General features: G+C 32.4%; 1 protein-coding gene across 1 annotated transcript; it reads right to left on the reverse strand.

The window, feature by feature from the left end:
• Nucleotides 1-825: 825 nt before the first annotated feature.
• LOC139842409 (HIPL1 protein-like) lies at nt 826-21629 on the reverse strand. The gene is made up of 7 exons (XM_071832552.1): nt 21536-21629; nt 21238-21398; nt 2284-3084; nt 1991-2207; nt 1729-1904; nt 1421-1650; nt 826-1225 (listed from the first exon to the last, which is right to left on the reverse strand). Exons 1-7 carry the CDS (start codon nt 21627-21629, stop codon nt 826-828), a joined length of 2079 nt encoding a protein of 692 aa, XP_071688653.1.
• Between the last annotated feature and the right edge of the window lie 501 nt (nt 21630-22130).

Genomic DNA, 22130 nt, shown 5'->3' on the forward strand with positions numbered 1-22130 from the left:
GTTGATGGGTCAGAAACAAGATTGTTATTTCTACCAAATGAATCCCATTGATGGTATGTTCTTATGTATATTATAGTTTATATAGGCTATTTATGATCTTACTGAGTTAAATTTAGATGTCATCATTTGGTATGGACTTATGGGAGGCATTGGGCCTACTGTTAACTTCACATACCAAAACAACTGTAATCCTCCTTGTCAAACTAATTGCCCTTAGGTTAAAGAAAATCATTCGTTATGGTGCCTACTATCCGTGTCTACATTATGTGTTTAAATATCAGTTGAGACAAGATTGAGTTAATACATGATTTTATATACAAGTTCTCTGTATCTGTATTAAACTGTGTTGAAGAATAGCGGATTAATACAATTTTTTCTCTTTTTGACAATTTTTTAGTACGCTGTTAAATTATTTTCGCTTAATTTCCCCTTTCCCCCAGATGGGTTTTGTATATCTTTTATGATGCATGACACATCATAAGAACTAAATGAAGACAATTTTCTTTACCTTTTTTTGCAAGTAAGATTGCAGTTTATAATAATGTACTTTCAGTGTAGGGAAACAACACATAAATGCTACATTGTCATTATACGTAAAGTTTTTTCTCATAGAAAATTGGTGACATACTTCCCTGTTCTTGTACAAAACTTAGAGACTCAGAAGGTTCACTGAGATTCAGCTGTCTCACAATCATTATGATGCGGTGTACTGAAATCAATCAATATCCTCATATATAAAACAAAGTTAATTAATTTTACCCACATCAAAACTGAATGAGAGATTGTGAATGGTTTCTAATATTGCGATACTCTTTCCTTTCGCAGTTACAGCATACAGCTTACCAAGACCAATATCAAAGAGACAGATAACACAAACTCCATATTTTGGCTGGTGATGTGATTAGCACTTGAAGAAGGTGAAGAAGTTTTTGGAGTTTCATCTTGTGTTACATTTTCTTTAGTACAACTGTAATTACATCGACTTGGGCGAACTACTCTGTAAACTCCCGTGCTTGCCAAAATATACAGGTCTTTCTTGTTATCTTCTCCAAACGAGAATATGTAACCTAAAGCAGCCAAATTAGTGTTTGGTACAGAATTGCATTCTAATGGAGAATCACGAGCACAACTGAACGGGATCGATGTGGTTGTAAAGTTCCCACTGTTTGTTGGTGTTTCAGCGGCTGCCCATAAAGCAGTGGCGTACAGATCTGCATACAGGTAACTAAGAATCCTTCTATAGTTAGATTCCTTATTATTTATATGTCTAAATATCAAAAGTTGAATTGAAGAATACTCATACACCAGTATTGACTTGTATGCTTCTTTGGTCTAGATGAGAAGTCGTTAAGATGCTAGTGAAAGTATTAATATTATAATTAGAAAGGTAGAAAGATGCTTTTAGGACTGTTTGAATTACCTGCCATACATGCATGGATCTGTAGTAGAACGATAGAAATACCCGCCCGATATTGCTGCCGAACCCTCTTTTTTGTTGACGTCATTATGGTTATATCCCATTGCTGGAAAGATAAGGTCTGTATCTACAGACGTATTTTCTTTGGAAGAGTTAACAAGAAGGTGGCCTTCATATATACTCCACCCATAGTTGCCACCCTTTGTGATAACATCAATTTCCTCATAACGATCCTGATCAATTGATTATTCATTATGATTATTGTTAATATAAATATATATTAGTATTCATTTATGTGAGACTTTACGAACCTGACCAATATCTGCACATAGAAAGTAAGAAGGCCTTTCAGAATCAAAGCTACAACGCCAAGGGTTTCTGAATCCTAAGGCCCAAATTTCAGGCAACATGTCTTTATCTTCAGAGTAAGGATTGTCTTGAGGAATTGAATAATTTCCCCATAGGTTCAGATCATCATCTGTTTCTTCTGTAACAATTAATGCAAAAACTTATACTTTGCAAATGGAGCAGGGTAATTGTTGCCTAAACTTCAAAGTATAACCAAATACTTACTAGGTATAGTATCTACATCCACCCTCATAATCTTTCCAAGCAACGACTTCTTATTTTGAGCAAATCCCAAAGGCCCATTTCTGCCTCCACCATCTCCCAACATTATATATAGATACCCGTCAGTAGGCCCAAAAAGAATCTGTCCACCATGATTATTTGTAAACGGAAGGCCCATTGTGAATATCCTTCTCACTTCTATAGGATCCCCTTTTGTTGCCTACAAACATAACAGAAACAATTTTTAGTACTTTTTATAGTCTTTTTAGAATGCACGTACTAAGTAAGTGAATTACCTTTGCAGGATCTGATGATGTACCATTAACAGTATATTCTGCGACAACATTATGATACTGACACGGGTGATCTGCAGTGCTTGAACTCACTAATTTAGACGGGTCACAACCCACATCTGAGTTACAACCACACCTTCCCGAACACGTTGAAGATGTTTCTTTGTCACAGTTAAACGAAGCAAAGAACCGCCCATTTTCAGCAAACTTCGGGTGAAACGCTATCCCCATTAACCCAAATACAGTATCAAATTTAACTTGATCTGTCAAATCAACAAACGGGTTAGATTCATCTAACCCCAACGGTTCTCCTGAACCGTGAGTAGGTATAGTTGCTAGCCATATTTTTCCTGGTAGGTCTGAGAAGAATGCACGGTCTGACCTGTCTGGATGAGCAGCCATATTGATATATCCTTTATCTCCTAGCCTTTCAAGACACAGCCCATTTGGTGGAATTGGTGTTTGGGTCGTTGTGTTAAGCTGTATCGGTGACCCGTTGAAACACTGAGTCGTTTCATCTGGTTTACTACCGAATGAGGTACAAAAGTCGGTTCTTGATTGCCAGAGATCGGTGAGCTTAGATGAGGTGTTCTGTGGCAATCCACCTATACCTTGTAATGAAGGGGCGAATATGGAATTTTGCATGGAGATGTTTTGACAGGTATCCCATACCATCATACAAAAACTGGTTTCAGATTGTTTCGATAGAGAGGAATCTGCTGAATTAGGAGAGTCGCAAAGAACTGGAACTGAACGAATCTGTGATTCAACCTTGAATAGGTTTGCTGAATACTGATCGCATGTCTGCAGATCAAATAAATCCTCATTACATCAGATAACGATATGAGCTGAAGCAAACGCTTGTATATTCTTTGCATTTTATAATTTCATGTTTTAATTATGTCTAGCTTTTGGGTCCTTATTTTCTTGAATATTAGCATCAAATATTTTCAAATAATCACTAAATAGGTCCTTATTTTCTTGAATATTAGCATCAAATATTTTCAAATAATCACTAAATAGTTTGATGATACTACTATTTAGCGTACAAACTTTTGTACCTTCCTTTTTCAGCATTTTTTTTTGGATATTTTTGTCTTGTATGTTTATCAAATACTCCGTATTAAATAATTTTGTATGTCAATCTAGTTTATATATAATTCAAAACCTAAAGCTAAACAAATAAGATTAATAACTTGATATAGATTATAATAATTCTACTCTTAAAATGGTTCCAATACTGAATATGAAAGCTAACTAATTGAGATGCATTTATAGATGTAATACATACTGAATATGAAAGCTAACTAATTGAAATATGCATTTATAGATGTAACACATGTTAAGTTGAAAACTAACTATACTTCAAATATACGAGTGAACAGCAGCAGCAGAACTAGAAAGTTGGGGCGAATTTTTTTTAAAAGCGTAGGCGCGTAGCAACTCTTTTTTCGTTAAATATGAGATTTTTGCGCAAAATATGGAGGATTTTGGGCAAAATAGGTAGGTTTTCGGGCAAAATATGAAGACTTTTTGGCAAAGAAAAATAATCCACTGTGGTTAAAATGAAAAAATCCAAAATTTTTGCACTAAAAATTTGAAATTAACTGGGGGCATCTGCCCCTGCCCTACACTACTGTCACCCCTGCGAGTAAATACATGTTTTTATAGTGTTTTGAGAAGCTGCAGATATGGGGTCTAGTTCAATCTGAACTTGTGTATGAGCTCTAAGACTCTGTTGGATAGTTGCAAAGAAGATCAAAACAAAAGAAACAGGTCGGTCGCGTTTGGGTGTGTTCTGTCGCGAAACGCGACACAATGGAACGCGACATAGGTGGTTCAAACGCGACATATGAGGCAGTAGACAGACTCGATGGCTATTGTGAAGACCCGTCCTATTCCATCCGGACGAAGTCCATATCGATTATAAACGATTCACAACAGTTGATTACATCGCGAGGTACTTGACCTCTATATGATACATTTTACAAACATTGCATTCGTTTTTGAAAAGACAAACTTTCATTACATCGAAAGTTGACAGGCATGCATACCATTTCATAATATATCCAACTATAATTGACTTGATAATAATCTTGATGAACTCGACGACTCGAATGCAACGTCTTTTGAAATATGTCATGAATGACTCCAAGTAATATCTATAAAATGAGCAAATACACAGCGGAAGATTTCTTTCGTACCTGAGAATAAACATGCTTTAAAGTGTCAACCAAAAGGTTGGTGAGTTCATTAGTTTAACTTAAACAATCGTTTCCATCATTTTAAAAGACCACAAGATTTCAGATTTCCATTTCTCATAAACATACGTCCCATGCATAGAGACAAAAATATCATTCATATGGATTGAACACCTGGTAACCGACATTAACAATATGCATATATAAGAATATCCCCATCATTCCGGGATCCTCCTTCGGACATGATATAAATTTCGAAGTACTAAAACATCCGGTACTTTGGATGGGGCTTGTTGGGCCCGATAGATCTATCTTTAGGATTCGCGTCAATTAGGGTGTCTGTTCCCTAATTCTTAGATTACCAGACTTAATAAAAAGGGGCATATTCGACTTCGATAATCCAACCATAGAATGTAGTTTCACGTACTTGTGTCAATTTCGTAAAACAGTTATAAAAGTTGCGCATGTATTCTCAGCCCAAAAATATAAAGGGCAAAAAGGCAAATGAAACTCACGATACTGTATTTTGTAGTAAAAATACATATGACGTCATTGAACAATGCAGGGTTGGCCTCAGATTCACGAACCTATATCAATTGTGTATATATTAATACGTATAATGTAAGTTACAAAATTTCATTTATTAATATGTATTATTTATATATTATAGTTTTGTAGAATTTATTCTAACCTTTATTTTAAAACGTATACTTATATTATATTTTAAGTTATATTTTATATATATATCGATTTTATGTATATATCTATAATGATTTACGTTTATATAAATAGTGACATTAATATATTTATATACATATATTTGTGGTTAGTATTGTATTTATGAAATTTTATTAGTTTGTTATGTGAATTATTAATACAATCCTAGTATATACCATAAGTATATATATAGTGTACAAAAGATTTATTTGTTAAAATAATAATTTACTAATAATAATAATAATTTTATTAATAATGATAATACTAATAGCAAAAAAAATGAAAATGATAACTGTTAATGATACTAATAATAATAACTCTAAAATAATATTAATACTAATACCATACTTATGTTAATAATAAGGGTTCTAATATTTATAAAATGATAAATGATAATCATAATAATACTAGTAAATATTAATGATGATACTGATAAATATGATATTATTAATTGTAAATGAACTGATGATACTATTATTTATAAACCGGTACAAATTCTAATATTGATGATAATAATATATTTTTATTTCCTTCATAATAATAATAATGATAATCATAATCATAATCCTAATGATGATAAAATACTAAAATGATAAGTTTATTACTAATAATAATATTATTAATACCTATCATAATAATAATAGTAATGTCTATAATACTTTCAAATATGATAACAAGTATGATACTAATAATAACAATAACAATAACAATCAAAACAATCACAATAATAATAATAATACTAATAATAATTAATATATAATAACAATAAAAAAATTAGAAAAGAAAACTACCTCACATGAAAAGAGTTTCAAAAAAAAAAAAAAAGAAACTACCGTCCTCTGGACTCGATCTCGTGACCACATGCTCACACGCAAACACTCTCGACCATCCCACCAATTCTGATTCTCTGTACTAATATCGAATTTAAATTTTATATATAAACTGTTTTTCTTCTATTCCTCTTCTTCTCCACAAGTCTCATGGATTCAACAAAAACATCAATAACAAAAAAAAAATAAAAAATCGGGGTTCCCTTTAAAGCTTCAAAACATTACAGAAAAAAAAATAATTTGGGTTCTAAAATAAAAAAAAAAAACACTAAGGCCTACTGCAGCGTCGGTTCTTGGAACAAAACAAAAAAAATTGATTTCGTAATAGATAACATTATAGATAATGTTTATAACACGAAATAGTTTTCTAAACATGTATAAAAACTACTGGAATCGTCAATTTGATCAGAAACATATACACGAACGCGAATTTGTCTCAAGAACAATTGTTGACTTTTTTTAAACTAAACTTTGACTTCAAAATTCAAGATCGATATAAAGATTTGAGAGTTGAGATTTTGCAGATAGATTCAAAGAAAGATTTCTAACCTTTCTGCATTTTTAGATTTTGAAACTTTATTCGAAATTGAATTAAGAGAAAAAAAAATTGGAGCGTGCAGAGAAGAAGAAAACAAAAATATCGCTGTGCTCTTTAATCCCATTGGATTTCCTTTTTATTTGATTTGCAATTATACATAATCATGTTGTAATAATAGAGATCGGTTGATAAAAAATGGAGAAAATGTCAACACAGGTTCACGAGTTGGGAGCAGGAAAGAAACAAAAAAAATAATAATAATAGAGATAAAGGATACAGAGGTCAAGCGTATAATATAGATCCCTACTGCTTTTTTTTTAATTAATAATAATAATATATAATAACAATACTATTAATATCTAATAATATTAATAAAATTAATAATAATGATAAATATAATATTAATGATAATAATAATTGTAAAAATGATAATAATAATAATAATAATAATACCATACTAATTATGATAATATTAATATTTTATCGATAATAATAATATTAGTAATAATAATCTAATTTATACATCCAATTTCATCTTTATATGATATAAAGTGATATTATGAATACAAATATTGATATTTGACGATACAAATAACATTACTACAACAACTATATTTGTATTTAAATTTAATTTATTAATATCATCTATTATTATGTAATATTTAATAATTATGTAATATGTATTGTAACATATACTGAATATTATATATTTATGCATTTTAATATAAATATATTATAATATTTATTTACATACTAATTATATTATACTTATGTATGTAATTATGAAAAATATAAATGTTTTATATATGTAAGTATTATATATATTTATTAAAATAGTACATTATTTCATCATAGATATATTATAAATTTCTACATATACATAATATAATAATTATGTATAAAATCATATATATATATATATATATATATATATATATATATATATATAGTTATATTTATGTATATATGTATACTACCATATATATAAAATCATGTTTTAAATGTTGAGTAGATGATTAATTATGTATATTAAACAATTAACTACAAAGTATAACATTGTACATTTAATATTTTGATAACGTTGGTAAAATATGTTTGAATCATTTATATACAATATACTATATATATTCAAAATGAAAATCTTTAGTTATTAAATGTTATCTTTTATAATAACAAAATTACTTAATAGTTCATTAATACTAATATAATTAGTTTTATATATAATTATTTATATTTACATTCTTAGTTACAATTAAAGGTTCGTGAATCGTCGGAAATAGTTAAAGGTCAAATGTTATCATGAAATAGTTCAAACATAATGAGACTCGGTTTAATAGACTTTGCTTATCGAGTCGAATCATATAAGATTATGTTTAAATTTGGTCGGAAATTCCCGGGTCATCACAGTACCTACCCGTTAAAGAAATTTCGTCCCGAAATTTGAGTGAGGTCGTCATAGCTAACAATAAATATGTTTTCCTAACGAATATGAGTTGATAACTTGAGTTTTATCATCATTGAGTAATATGGATAAAAATAATTCGATTATTCGAAGAGTGCGAATGAAGCTATTCACAAAAGGATGAAATGAGAAACAAAGATTTGTTTTTAACTTTTGACGTAGTCAGGTTTGAATTTAGAAAATAAGGCGCGTCTTAACTTTTGACATTGCCTTGGTTGAATTCCGGAATTTAAGGGATTTAAAGAAAATCTTGAAGATCTATAAAATCCGATTCTTCGGGATTTATGGAAATTAAGATCTCTTTAATTAAATACGGTGATCTGCCCCGATTACTACGTCTGATATTTCCAGTATAAATTAAGCTCTTCCTTTCCATTATTCTCACCATTCTTATACTTTCTTTCTTAGTTCATACATCCAAAAGATTCTGAAAATGATTAATCCAGTTCTGATCCTTGTCCTCATCCTTACTATCGCAACAATCATTCTCCTTTTCCAACTTCCACCAGAGGAATCTGCTTTCTTCTACTTCGCCCTCGGGATTATAATGTTTTTAATTCTCCCGTGTCTTTATGTTGCGATAAACATTGATATACACGGTTTGTAATTTATGTGTTGTTATCGGACTTTATATTCTCCCTTATATTTCAAAGCTCTATGCTTTTGTTTTCTCTTCCCGACTTCAAGTCAAGCGAATAATGGTCCAGAATTTATAGATATAGAGTTTCGAATGATTATAATGTTCTAAGCATGAAGGAACGTGATAGCACGATTTGATTTTCAAATTTATCAACATCACGGAAGATAGAACCATCAAGAATACATTTTCTTGATTTGTTACGGAGTTAAGTAGGATGAAAGAGTTATGTAACATGGCACATGATGACGTTATGATCTGTGAATCATCACGTTTCATTTAGAAACTCAGCATGACTTACTGTAATATAATCACGTTGATCAAGTGTCATTATATTATACTAACTCATGCATTAGTTCCCATCATTACTACAATAACATTCATATTTTAAGCTTGAAAATTTACAGAATATAGAAACTAACAGTTTCTATATGATGTAATACTGATAGCACGAAAAGATTAATGATTTCAGATAAGAATAGTTATAAAAATATCTCCAGAAATATGGAGGATATTTATAATGAAAGGTACGATAATATCTCAGAATATCTAAGATCATAGGATGATAGAAACTATTGTCTGCAAGGGTTTAGAGTAAGGAGCAAGTTATTCACTATAGACTTTAGCAGACATTGAATTATTTGGATTCTTTGAAGTCAAACTTATTCTTTGTGATTTATCCACGGCTTTCTTCATAGTTTCGCATAATCTGCTTTTCGGTACTATATTTTCTATTGAATGTTTCCAATATATTGATACACAGGAAGCACGAAGAGGTATATAATTTCGGACGAGAATATTTATGAAAATATCCTCAGAAATATCAAAGATATTGATGATGATATTTTGGAATTTCTAAGTTCGACGGTTGATGGAGAAAGATTTTCCGCAAGATTTTAACATGACTTCGGAGCAAGATATTCTCTAAAGATTTCAACGGATCCAGAATTACCTGAATCCTTTGAATATAGGATTTGGTCCTTGTATTTGTCCTTGGTCTCCTTCATGGGTAACTCAATCTGTTTTTCAATACCCAATTTTCTATCGAGCGTTCCTAACACTCCTTTCTTTATCATCAAACTTTTGTCCGTTTAGACCATCTACCATTTTTCTGTTTCCTCTGCATTTAATGCTATGATATCTGAATCATCGGTTATTAATCCGAGGTGGTTTCAGGAGAATTGTGTTTTTAGATGATTAAACGCTGATGGTAATATGATGGAATATGAAAGGTTACCTGGTAACAATAAAAGAGCACGCGTATATATAAACGTTATAATAAGGTTGTTTCGTACGAAAAGTCGAAGTTGACTTGTTGGAGCTGTGACAAAATTGGCTAATTTTGAAAAGGGATCGCAAAGTTGTTTTTGTTAATAAATGCCAAAGGATCTGACGCGGCTACGTGTTGAACTTTTACACAATTGCCGAGAGTTTCTCAGGTGCATAACTATATGCATAAATCTTTCCTTCCGTAGATAAAGTGCGGTTGATTCATCCTATCGATTGAGGTGTTTTCAAGAATCATGAAAGGTTTGAACGCAGAATGTAATCGTGAAGATACAAATGAGGTTTAAGACGAAATCAAGTGGCAAACTTGAAGAATTGTTTAGTTTCATATGTTATATTCAATATTTTAATTCATTTTAATTGTCCAATGTTATTAGTCCACAGTCGATAGTCCACAGTTGACAGTGCAATCATTCATATATAGTTTAATATATAATATTTGAATTAATTAATACGTATCGTGACCCGTGTACATGTCTCAGACTCGATCACAACTCAAAGTATATATATTATTATAGAATCAACCTCAACCCTGTATAGAGAACTCGATCATTACTGCATATAGAGTGTCTATGGTGATTCCAAATAATATATATAGATGTGTCGATATGATATGTCAAAACCTTGTATACGTGTCCCGATATTTAAAGTGCGTAAAATAAATAACAGAAATTAAATGACGATAAATAAAGTGCGTAAAGTAAATAACAGAAATTAAATGACAATAAATAAAATTGCGAGAATATAAATTGCGATAAAATAAATTGCGATAAATAAATTGCGATAAATAAATTGCGATAAATAAAATGTAATACGGAATTAACAGTTAGCTAGGAACAGTTAGCTAGGATTTTGTTAGCGTGGTTTCTTAATAAAATTTAATATTGTTAATTAGTCTGTTTCTAATCAATTTTTATTGTGTCCATTATTTCTTCATTATGCCACTTGTTGGATTCTGATAGGTCAAAATTCAAATATGAAATTGAATTTGAATAAAAATAGTTATTCTTTGGTGAACGGATAAGTATCCCGGTGGTTGTAAATAGGATAGTGAATAACTGTTGAATCAGATTCGAAGAATATACAGTGTAACTTATTAATGTGAAATTTAAATATTCCTCGGGTATTACCTACCCGTTAAAATATTTTTATTATTAACAGTTTGTACAAAAGAATTTTTAATTACAATCTTTATGAAAACATATATACATATATATTTTCTTCAGATGTAATCATGAATTTAATGAGTTAACATGATATTAAACTCATTTAGTTTTCAGTTGGAACTAGAATAAATAATCTCTAAAACATTAGAGATTACATAATCACCATGTCGAACGAAGATAACTGATGTAGAATGTCATGTAGAATGATGATTATACTCGAGGTATAGATTGAGATGTTGAGGCATGTGATATTGAAATTTGGGTTGTTGGTGGTACTGTTGGTGCCGGTGATTTGGATGAAGCTGGTACGTTTTGCACCATATTTTCCAAGACTACAACTTATGCGCGAAGTTCGTTAACTTCTTCTATTACACCGGGATGATTGTCGGTTCGGACGAGCGGATGAATGAGGTTTAGAATCTGAGATAGTATATGATCGTGATGAGATACTTTGGAAATGAGAGAGAAAATGGTGTCTCGAACAGGTTCGCCGGTAAACGTTTTAGGTTCATTGTCAAGAGGTGAATTTGGTTAGTGGAAATGATCGCCTTCTTCGCGTTTCCATTGATTAAGTCGACTACGAACCCATCTCCAATTCATTCAGAATAGATGATGGCTAATTGATCGATTCATTCCGGTTACTCTGCTTTCGGAGCTCGAGTGGAAATCCATATCGAAATAGCTGTCGGAATAACTATCGAAATAGCTATCGAAATCTGATGGACTCGAACTGGTTGAGGGATTCATCTCGTACGATCAGATGAAGGATTTTCGATAAGAAATAGATTATAGGATGTAGATTAGTACCCTGCAATACATAATTTACATATGCATATATAATACTAAAATCCCATAAGCTATGGAGGAATCTACGGAAGCTGTCAGGCAAAGGTAACAATAACAGATACGCTAAGATATGAATTTAACTATACACTGTCTATGCAATAAAGGCAGTAAGACGTGTCTTAGACTTTAAGGATGATAAGCAAATAATTTTTCGACACTAAATGATAAGCAAAACTTTTGACATGCAAACACGGTCGAAGTCCAGACTCATTAATGCATTCTAACGACTATCAGTTAGACTCACTAATGCAAGACCTGGTTCGCTAAGACCACCGCTCTGATACCAACTGTGAAGACCCGTCCTATTCCATCCGGACGAAGTCCATATCGATTATAAACGATTCACAACAGTTGATTACATCGCGAGGTACTTGACCTCTATATGATACATTTTACAAACATTGCATTCGTTTTTGAAAAGACAAACTTTCATTACATCGAAAGTTGACAGGCATGCATACCATTTCATAATATATCCAACTATAATTGACTTGATAATAATCTTGATGAACTCGACGACTCGAATGCAACGTCTTTTGAAATATGTCATGAATGACTCCAAGTAATATCTATAAAATGAGCAAATACACAGCGGAAGATTTCTTTCGTACCTGAGAATAAACATGCTTTAAAGTGTCAACCAAAAGGTTGGTGAGTTCATTAGTTTAACTTAAACAATCGTTTCCATCATTTTAAAAGACCACAAGATTTCAGATTTCCATTTCTCATAAACATACGTCCCATGCATAGAGACAAAAATATCATTCATATGGATTGAACACCTGGTAACCGACATTAACAATATGCATATATAAGAATATCCCCATCATTCCGGGATCCTCCTTCGGACATGATATAAATTTCGAAGTACTAAAACATCCGGTACTTTGGATGGGGCTTGTTGGGCCCGATAGATCTATCTTTAGGATTCGCGTCAATTAGGGTGTCTGTTCCCTAATTCTTAGATTACCAGACTTAATAAAAAGGGGCATATTCGACTTCGATAATCCAACCATAGAATGTAGTTTCACGTACTTGTGTCAATTTCGTAAAACAGTTATAAAAGTTGCGCATGTATTCTCAGCCCAAAAATATAAAGGGCAAAAAGGCAAATGAAACTCACGATACTGTATTTTGTAGTAAAAATACATATGACGTCATTGAACAATGCAGGGTTGGCCTCAGATTCACGAACCTATATCAATTGTGTATATATTAATACGTATAATGTAAGTTACAAAATTTCATTTATTAATATGTATTATTTATATATTATAGTTTTGTAGAATTTATTCTAACCTTTATTTTAAAACGTATACTTATATTATATTTTAAGTTATATTTTATATATATATCGATTTTATGTATATATCTATAATGATTTACGTTTATATAAATAGTGACATTAATATATTTATATACATATATTTGTGGTTAGTATTGTATTTATGAAATTTTATTAGTTTGTTATGTGAATTATTAATACAATCCTAGTATATACCATAAGTATATATATAGTGTACAAAAGATTTATTTGTTAAAATAATAATTTACTAATAATAATAATAATTTTATTAATAATGATAATACTAATAGCAAAAAAAATGAAAATGATAACTGTTAATGATACTAATAATAATAACTCTAAAATAATATTAATACTAATACCATACTTATGTTAATAATAAGGGTTCTAATATTTATAAAATGATAAATGATAATCATAATAATACTAGTAAATATTAATGATGATACTGATAAATATGATATTATTAATTGTAAATGAACTGATGATACTATTATTTATAAACCGGTACAAATTCTAATATTGATGATAATAATATATTTTTATTTCCTTCATAATAATAATAATGATAATCATAATCATAATCCTAATGATGATAAAATACTAAAATGATAAGTTTATTACTAATAATAATATTATTAATACCTATCATAATAATAATAGTAATGTCTATAATACTTTCAAATATGATAACAAGTATGATACTAATAATAACAATAACAATAACAATCAAAACAATCACAATAATAATAATAATACTAATAATAATTAATATATAATAACAATAAAAAAATTAGAAAAGAAAACTACCTCACATGAAAAGAGTTTCAAAAAAAAAAAAAAAGAAACTACCGTCCTCTGGACTCGATCTCGTGACCACATGCTCACACGCAAACACTCTCGACCATCCCACCAATTCTGATTCTCTGTACTAATATCGAATTTAAATTTTATATATAAACTGTTTTTCTTCTATTCCTCTTCTTCTCCACAAGTCTCATGGATTCAACAAAAACATCAATAACAAAAAAAAAATAAAAAAATCGGGGTTCCCTTTAAAGCTTCAAAACATTACAGAAAAAAAAATAATTTGGGTTCTAAAATAAAAAAAAAAAACACTAAGGCCTACTGCAGCGTCGGTTCTTGGAACAAAACAAAAAAAATTGATTTCGTAATAGATAACATTATAGATAATGTTTATAACACGAAATAGTTTTCTAAACATGTATAAAAACTACTGGAATCGTCAATTTGATCAGAAACATATACACGAACGCGAATTTGTCTCAAGAACAATTGTTGACTTTTTTTAAACTAAACTTTGACTTCAAAATTCAAGATCGATATAAAGATTTGAGAGTTGAGATTTTGCAGATAGATTCAAAGAAAGATTTCTAACCTTTCTGCATTTTTAGATTTTGAAACTTTATTCGAAATTGAATTAAGAGAAAAAAAAATTGGAGCGTGCAGAGAAGAAGAAAACAAAAATATCGCTGTGCTCTTTAATCCCATTGGATTTCCTTTTTATTTGATTTGCAATTATACATAATCATGTTGTAATAATAGAGATCGGTTGATAAAAAATGGAGAAAATGTCAACACAGGTTCACGAGTTGGGAGCAGGAAAGAAACAAAAAAAATAATAATAATAGAGATAAAGGATACAGAGGTCAAGCGTATAATATAGATCCCTACTGCTTTTTTTTTAATTAATAATAATAATATATAATAACAATACTATTAATATCTAATAATATTAATAAAATTAATAATAATGATAAATATAATATTAATGATAATAATAATTGTAAAAATGATAATAATAATAATAATAATAATACCATACTAATTATGATAATATTAATATTTTATCGATAATAATAATATTAGTAATAATAATCTAATTTATACATCCAATTTCATCTTTATATGATATAAAGTGATATTATGAATACAAATATTGATATTTGACGATACAAATAACATTACTACAACAACTATATTTGTATTTAAATTTAATTTATTAATATCATCTATTATTATGTAATATTTAATAATTATGTAATATGTATTGTAACATATACTGAATATTATATATTTATGCATTTTAATATAAATATATTATAATATTTATTTACATACTAATTATATTATACTTATGTATGTAATTATGAAAAATATAAATGTTTTATATATGTAAGTATTATATATATTTATTAAAATAGTACATTATTTCATCATAGATATATTATAAATTTCTACATATACATAATATAATAATTATGTATAAAATCATATATATATATATATATATATATATATATATATATATAGTTATATTTATGTATATATGTATACTACCATATATATAAAATCATGTTTTAAATGTTGAGTAGATGATTAATTATGTATATTAAACAATTAACTACAAAGTATAACATTGTACATTTAATATTTTGATAACGTTGGTAAAATATGTTTGAATCATTTATATACAATATACTATATATATTCAAAATGAAAATCTTTAGTTATTAAATGTTATCTTTTATAATAACAAAATTACTTAATAGTTCATTAATACTAATATAATTAGTTTTATATATAATTATTTATATTTACATTCTTAGTTACAATTAAAGGTTCGTGAATCGTCGGAAATAGTTAAAGGTCAAATGTTATCATGAAATAGTTCAAACATAATGAGACTCGGTTTAATAGACTTTGCTTATCGAGTCGAATCATATAAGATTATGTTTAAATTTGGTCGGAAATTCCCGGGTCATCACAGCTATCGCGTTTTGATTAAGTCTGTCGCGAGTGGATGCAGTTTGTCGCGGAACGCGATGGGGTGTCGTGGAACGCGACATTGTTCGTGGCCAGCAAGTTATTTGATTTGTTTCCTAATTTTGATTAGCACTATAAATATACCCTTTGTAATCTGTAACCCTATGCACGAAAAATCAATAAAAAATCTCTCTAGTTGGCCGTGGACTAAAGCAATCACACTGATTGCATATAACCACGTAATATCTTGTGTCGTTTATTTTTTTTGTTGTTATTCTGTCCGTTTGTCGTTTGTGGGATCACAATCTTTCAATTGGTGGTCGTTGTTGGGTCCATAAATTCCTAACAACTGGTATCTAGAGCACAAGGTTCGTTTTGGGCACGATGGCGGATGAAGGAAAGTTTAGGATTGATCGGTTCGATGGGAAAGATTTTGGTTTCTGGAAGATGCAAATAGAAGACTATTTGTACCAGAAAAAATTACACTTACCACTTGAAGAGAAGAAGCCTGATAGCGTTAAACAAGAAGATTGGGATCTCCTAGATCGCCATGCTTTAAGGGCGGTTAGGATGTCTCTTGAAAAAAACGTTGCTTATAACGTTATTAACGAGAAGACTACGTTTGGGTGCTTAAAGGCACTTACACATATGTATGAAAAACCTAACGCCGCTAATAAGGTTTTTCTCATGCGTCAATTGTTCAACCAAAAGATGAAAGAAGGTGCGTGTGCTGCAGATCATATCAATGATTTCAACAATTTCATTACAAGATTGGCCTCGGTGGAGATTGTGTTTGATGATGAACTTCAGGCACTGATTTTGCTTTCGTCTTTGCCTGAAAGTTGGTCGGGTACAGTTACTGCAGTTAGTAGTTCCACAGGAACCACTGAGCTCAAGCTTGAGGGGATCAAGGATTTGATTCTAGGGGAAGAGACTCGTAGGAGGAATTCCGGGGAATCGTCGGGGTCGCTCTTAAATACCGACAGGGGCAGGAAGAACAATAAGGGTACGAAGAAGGGTAAGAAATTCAAAAAGAGGTATAACTCTAAGGACCGAGAATCTGCAGTTTGTTGGAATTGCAATCAAAAGGGTCACTTTAGCACTCAATGTAAGAATCCAAAGGTGGATAAAGCTAGGGTGAACTTCACTTCCGAGGATACGGATGACGCTTTGGTGTGTTGTGTTGAAAATTCGGTTGAAGCTTGGATCATGGATTCGGGCGCATCATTCCATGCTAATCCTAGTAAGGAGATGATGAAGAATTTTAAGGCGTATCGGGGGAAGGTGAGATTGGCGGATGACAAACGCTTAGACATAAGAGACATTGGAGATGTGACATTGAAGACATCCATTGGTTCCAATTGGACTTTGAAAGATGTGAGGTATATTCCGAATTTGAAAAGGAAGCTTATCTCTATAGGTCAATTGGATGAAGAAGGTAATCATACTACCTTCGGTGATCGCAAATGGCGTGTTCTAAAGGATGGTCAAGTCGTGGCATCGGGACATAAAAAGGGAACTTTATACATGGTCGTGGTATTCGATGATGATGAGGTTAATGTGACGAGTAGTGTAGGGGCCGATTCTACTCTATGGCACCAAAGATTAGGGCACATGAGTGAGAAGGGGATGAAGTTGCTAGTTTCTAATGGGAAGATTCCGGGTTTGAAGAAGGTGGATATCGGGTTTTGTGGGCCATGTACTATGGGGAAACAAAAGAAGGTATCATTCGGGAAATCGAGAATTGCGCCAAAGAAGGAGAAGCTTGAACTTGTTCATTCCGATGTCTATGGACCTACAACGGTTGAGTCGCATGGTGGTTCCCGCTACTATGTCACCTTCATTGATGACTCCACAAGAAAGGTATGGGTTTACTTTCTAAAAGTTAAATCTGATGTGTTTTCTACTTTTAAAGTGTGGAGAGCTGCTGTTGAAAACGAGACTAACTTGAAAGTTAAGTGCTTGAAATCTGACAATGGAGGAGAATACAGCAGTAAAGAATTTAAAGACTATTGTGCGGAACATGGTATTCGTATGTTGAAAACAGTTCGGGAAACACCACAGCACAATGGGGTTGCCGAACGCATGAACCGGACGCTCAATGAGCGGGCTAGGAGTATGCGGTTACATGCGGGTCTACCAAAGATGACGGCAGCTTATTTGATTAACAGGGGACCCTCAACACCGTTAGAGTTTCGAATTCCAGAGGAAGAGTGGACCGGTAAAAAGGTGAGTTTGGCTCAATTAAGGGTTTTCGGTTGTAATGTGTATGTGAAAACCAAAGATATTGACAAAGACAAGCTTGAAGCTAAATCAAGAAAGTGTACTTTTATCGGATATGGGTTGGATGACATGGGTTATAGGTGTTGGGACAATGAGGCGAGGAAGGTGATTCGTAGTAGAGATGTTACTTTTGATGAAAGCTCGTTGTATGGCACCAAGGTAACGGCTAATTCTAATCATAGTCCGGTTATGCTTGATAAGTTTGTTGATGTGAATACAGGTTCTAGTGGGAGTTCGGGAACTGTTGAATTGCCAATTGACGGTGAGGATCAAAGTGATGGAGATGATTCGGAGAGTGGTGCTAGCTCCGAAAATGATGAGAGCTTTATTGGTGGGGATGACGGTGACTTAACTCGATCATCATCACCCGTTACTCCACCATTGAGACGCTCTAGTAAAACGCCCAAACCTACTGTTAGGTTTTCTCCATCAGCAAACTATTTGCTCTATACCGAGAATGGTGAACCCGAGAGTTACTTTGAAGCAAGACAATCTAAAGAATCCATACAGTGGGAGCTTGCTATGAAGGAAGAGATGGGATCACTTATCAAGAATAAGACATGGTCTTTAGTGAAATTACCTCCAATGAAAAAGGCGTTGCACAGTAAATGGGTCTTTCGGGTCAAAGATGAGTTGAACGGGAAAAAGCGGTACAAAGCTCGGTTGGTAGTTAAGGGGTTTCAACAAAGGGAAGGAGTTGATTATAATGAAATCTTTTCTCCGGTTGTGAAGATGACTACTATTCGCTTGGTTTTGAGTATTGTTGCTGCTGATGACTTACACCTAGAACAGTTAGATGTAAAGACCGCATTTTTACATGGGGATCTTAAAGAGGAGATTTATATGGTGCAACCAAAGGGCTTCGAGGTAGTTGGTAAAGAGAGATGGGTTTGCAAATTGAAGAAAAGTCTGTATGGGTTAAAACAAGCACCACGGCAATGGTACTTGAAGTTTGATGAATTTATGACAAGGAGTGGCTTCATAAGAAGCGAGTCGGATCATTGTTGTTACTTGAAGAAATTCAAGTCCTCCTATATTATTTTGTTACTTTATGTTGATGACATGTTGATTGCAGGATCGGATATGTCAGAGATTAACAGGTTGAAGAGAAAGTTGTCTCACGCGTTCGAGATGAAAGACTTAGGGGCTGCTAAACGGATACTTGGAATGAGTATTGAAAGGAATCGGGTTGAAGGTACTTTAACTTTGTCTCAAACCAAGTATATCGAGAAAGTGTTAGAGTGGTTCAACATGGGTGATTCAAAGGCAAGATCCGTGCCTTTAGGCGGTACCTTAAAGTTAACGAAGAGTCAAGCACCTACAACGGAAGTAGACAAAGAAGAGATGGCTCAAATTCCGTATGCGTCGGCAGTGGGTAGTATTATGTATGCAATGATTTGTTCAAGACCCGACATAGCTTATGCAGTGGGAGTTGTGAGTCGGTTTATGTCGAATCCGGGTAAAGAGCATTGGGAAGGTATAAAGTGGCTTTTGCGATACTTGAAAGGTACTTCTAAAATGGGGTTGCAATTCACTAAAGGTGATTCCATTTTGAGAGGGTACGTGGATGCTGATTTGGGTGGTTGTGACGATTCGGGTAGAAGCACTACGGGTTATGTTTTCACGGTTGGTAAGACGGCTGTTAGTTGGATGTCCAAACTTCAAAGTTGTGTTGCGCTGTCAACAACGGAGGCTGAATATATGGCAGCAGCAGAAGCATGCAAAGAACTTGTATGGCTGAAGAATTTTATGTTTGAGTTGGGACGAGTTCAACAAGATTATGTCTTGCACTGTGATAATCAAAGTACTATTTACTTGGTGAAGAACCCGGTGTTTCATGGTCGTACGAAACACATAAAGCTAAGGTATCATAAAATTCGTGAACTTATTGAAGATGGTACTATAGTTGTTAAGAAAATTCCTGGTACGGAAAATCCTGCTGATATGTGTACTAAGGTGGTTACGATCGGGAAGTTGAAGCTTTGCATAGCTTCAACTGGTCTTCTTGTTACTTGATGATAGAAGACGTCAACTAGAGAGCTCTAAGGGTTATTGGTTTTGATTTTTGACAAGTAGTGTTGAAGACCTTGTATCGAAAGTCTGCTCTTCCAGCGATGTTGAGTTTGCGTGTCCCATGTTTGATTGGCGGTATGAAAGGTGGTTCGACGTTCTTGGTTGAAATGGTTGGTTTTGGGGTTGACGAGATTTTTGAGTTTTGCTCTCCTTTGAGTGGGAGATTGTTGGATAGTTGCAAAGAAGATCAAAACAAAAGAAACAGGTCGGTCGCGTTTGGGTGTGTTCTGTCGCGAAACGCGACACAATGGAACGCGACATAGGTGGTTCAAACGCGACATATGAGGCAGTAGACAGACTCGATGGCTATCGCGTTTTGATTAAGTCTGTCGCGAGTGGATGCAGTTTGTCGCGGAACGCGATGGGGGTGTCGTGGAACGCGACATTGTTCGTGGCCAGCAAGTTATTTGATTTGTTTCCTAATTTTGATTAGCACTATAAATATACCCTTTGTAATTTGTAACCCTATGCATGAAAAATCAATAAAAAATCTCTCTAGTTGGCCGTGGACTAAAGCAATCACACCGATTGCATATAACCACGTAATATCTTGTGTCGTTTATTTTTCTTGTTATTATTCTGTCCGTTTGTCGTTTGTGGGATCACAATCTTTCGATTGGTGGTCGTTGTTGGGTACATAAATTCCTAACAGACTCCACCTTTTATAATATGCTCTGTTTGCCATATTATAAAAAAGCAAATTGCTAAGCTGGTAGAATATTTGATTGGAATTTACTAAATTTAAGCCCATATGAAATCTAGTGTGATAAAATAATCAATGAACATTTCCAGCATATAAAAGAAGAAGGTGAACATAAACTTACAGCACAGAGAATTGATTTGATAACAGAAGCACAATCAGGATTTGAAATGTTCATAGCTTCAAACTGCATCTGCAGTTTTGAGTCTTTGGTTGAGTCACAACACACCTTCTCTTGTTTGTACGGACAAAATGCCAATGGTTCCTTTGCAATCACAGGTGCCCCTTAATAATCAAATCATCCATTTTACAACACATTGCTATACTTTTCTTCATGTTCATATATTCATATACTTATATACTGTAGTACTAATCATGCATATATACATGTATGTGTATAAGAAAAGAGAAAAGGGACTCACTCAAGTTGGTACACATGGGTAATGAAGAAGAAGGATGAGGGTACATCAGTAAGAAGAGACAAAGCAGGGGGGAAAAGCTAAGAAAAGCTTCCATCTTTCTAAGATTCTAAAAAATTTTCTTGATTTTTTTCTCTACATATATATGTATATATGTATGTATATACAAGAATATTCGAGTATTTGTATGTATGGGTCAGTCTTATCTTTAAAATGTTCAAAGTCTACACCTTGTGAAGGAGGTTGTGGATGCAGAGACAGCTTTAAAGGCTGGCTAATTATGGACAGTAAAACAAACAACTGCCCTGAAAAAGATGCTGCTTGCATTTAGTGCCTTGTGCCTATTTGCTAATTTAAGTAAAGGTTTCCAGAAGCTTATGAAATTTGAGGCAAAGGTCTTAACTTTTTTCTATCTCTCCATTGACAAATGATAATGGAGGCTCAAATAAACTAACTATTTGAATATAATTAGGACACCAATTAACTCAGTTATGGTGGTCCCCACCCTTATAAATATATTGTTTAAAACACCTTGAACTACATCTTAGTGGTGGATGTTAAAGTTAGTGATGGTGGATGCAAATGCACTAACAAATTT

Source organism: Rutidosis leptorrhynchoides, chromosome 4 (genome assembly GCF_046630445.1).
Source record: "Rutidosis leptorrhynchoides isolate AG116_Rl617_1_P2 chromosome 4, CSIRO_AGI_Rlap_v1, whole genome shotgun sequence".
Classification (NCBI taxonomy): domain Eukaryota; kingdom Viridiplantae; phylum Streptophyta; class Magnoliopsida; order Asterales; family Asteraceae; genus Rutidosis; species Rutidosis leptorrhynchoides.

What these genes read in the sequence shown, in the direction of transcription:
- LOC139842409 (XM_071832552.1), bottom strand. Translation starts at nt 21,629, where the DNA reads ATGGAAGCTTTTCTTAGCTTTTCCCCCCTGCTTTGTCTCTTCTTACTG. An exon ending in GGATGTAGATACTATACCTA is followed by an intron (nt 1,905 to 1,990) that starts GTAAGTATTTGG and finishes TAATTGTTACAG; the next exon opens with AAGAAACAGATGATGATCTG. An exon ending in GATCCATGCATGTATGGCAG is followed by an intron (nt 1,226 to 1,420) that starts GTAATTCAAACA and finishes AAGGATTCTTAG; the next exon opens with TTACCTGTATGCAGATCTGT.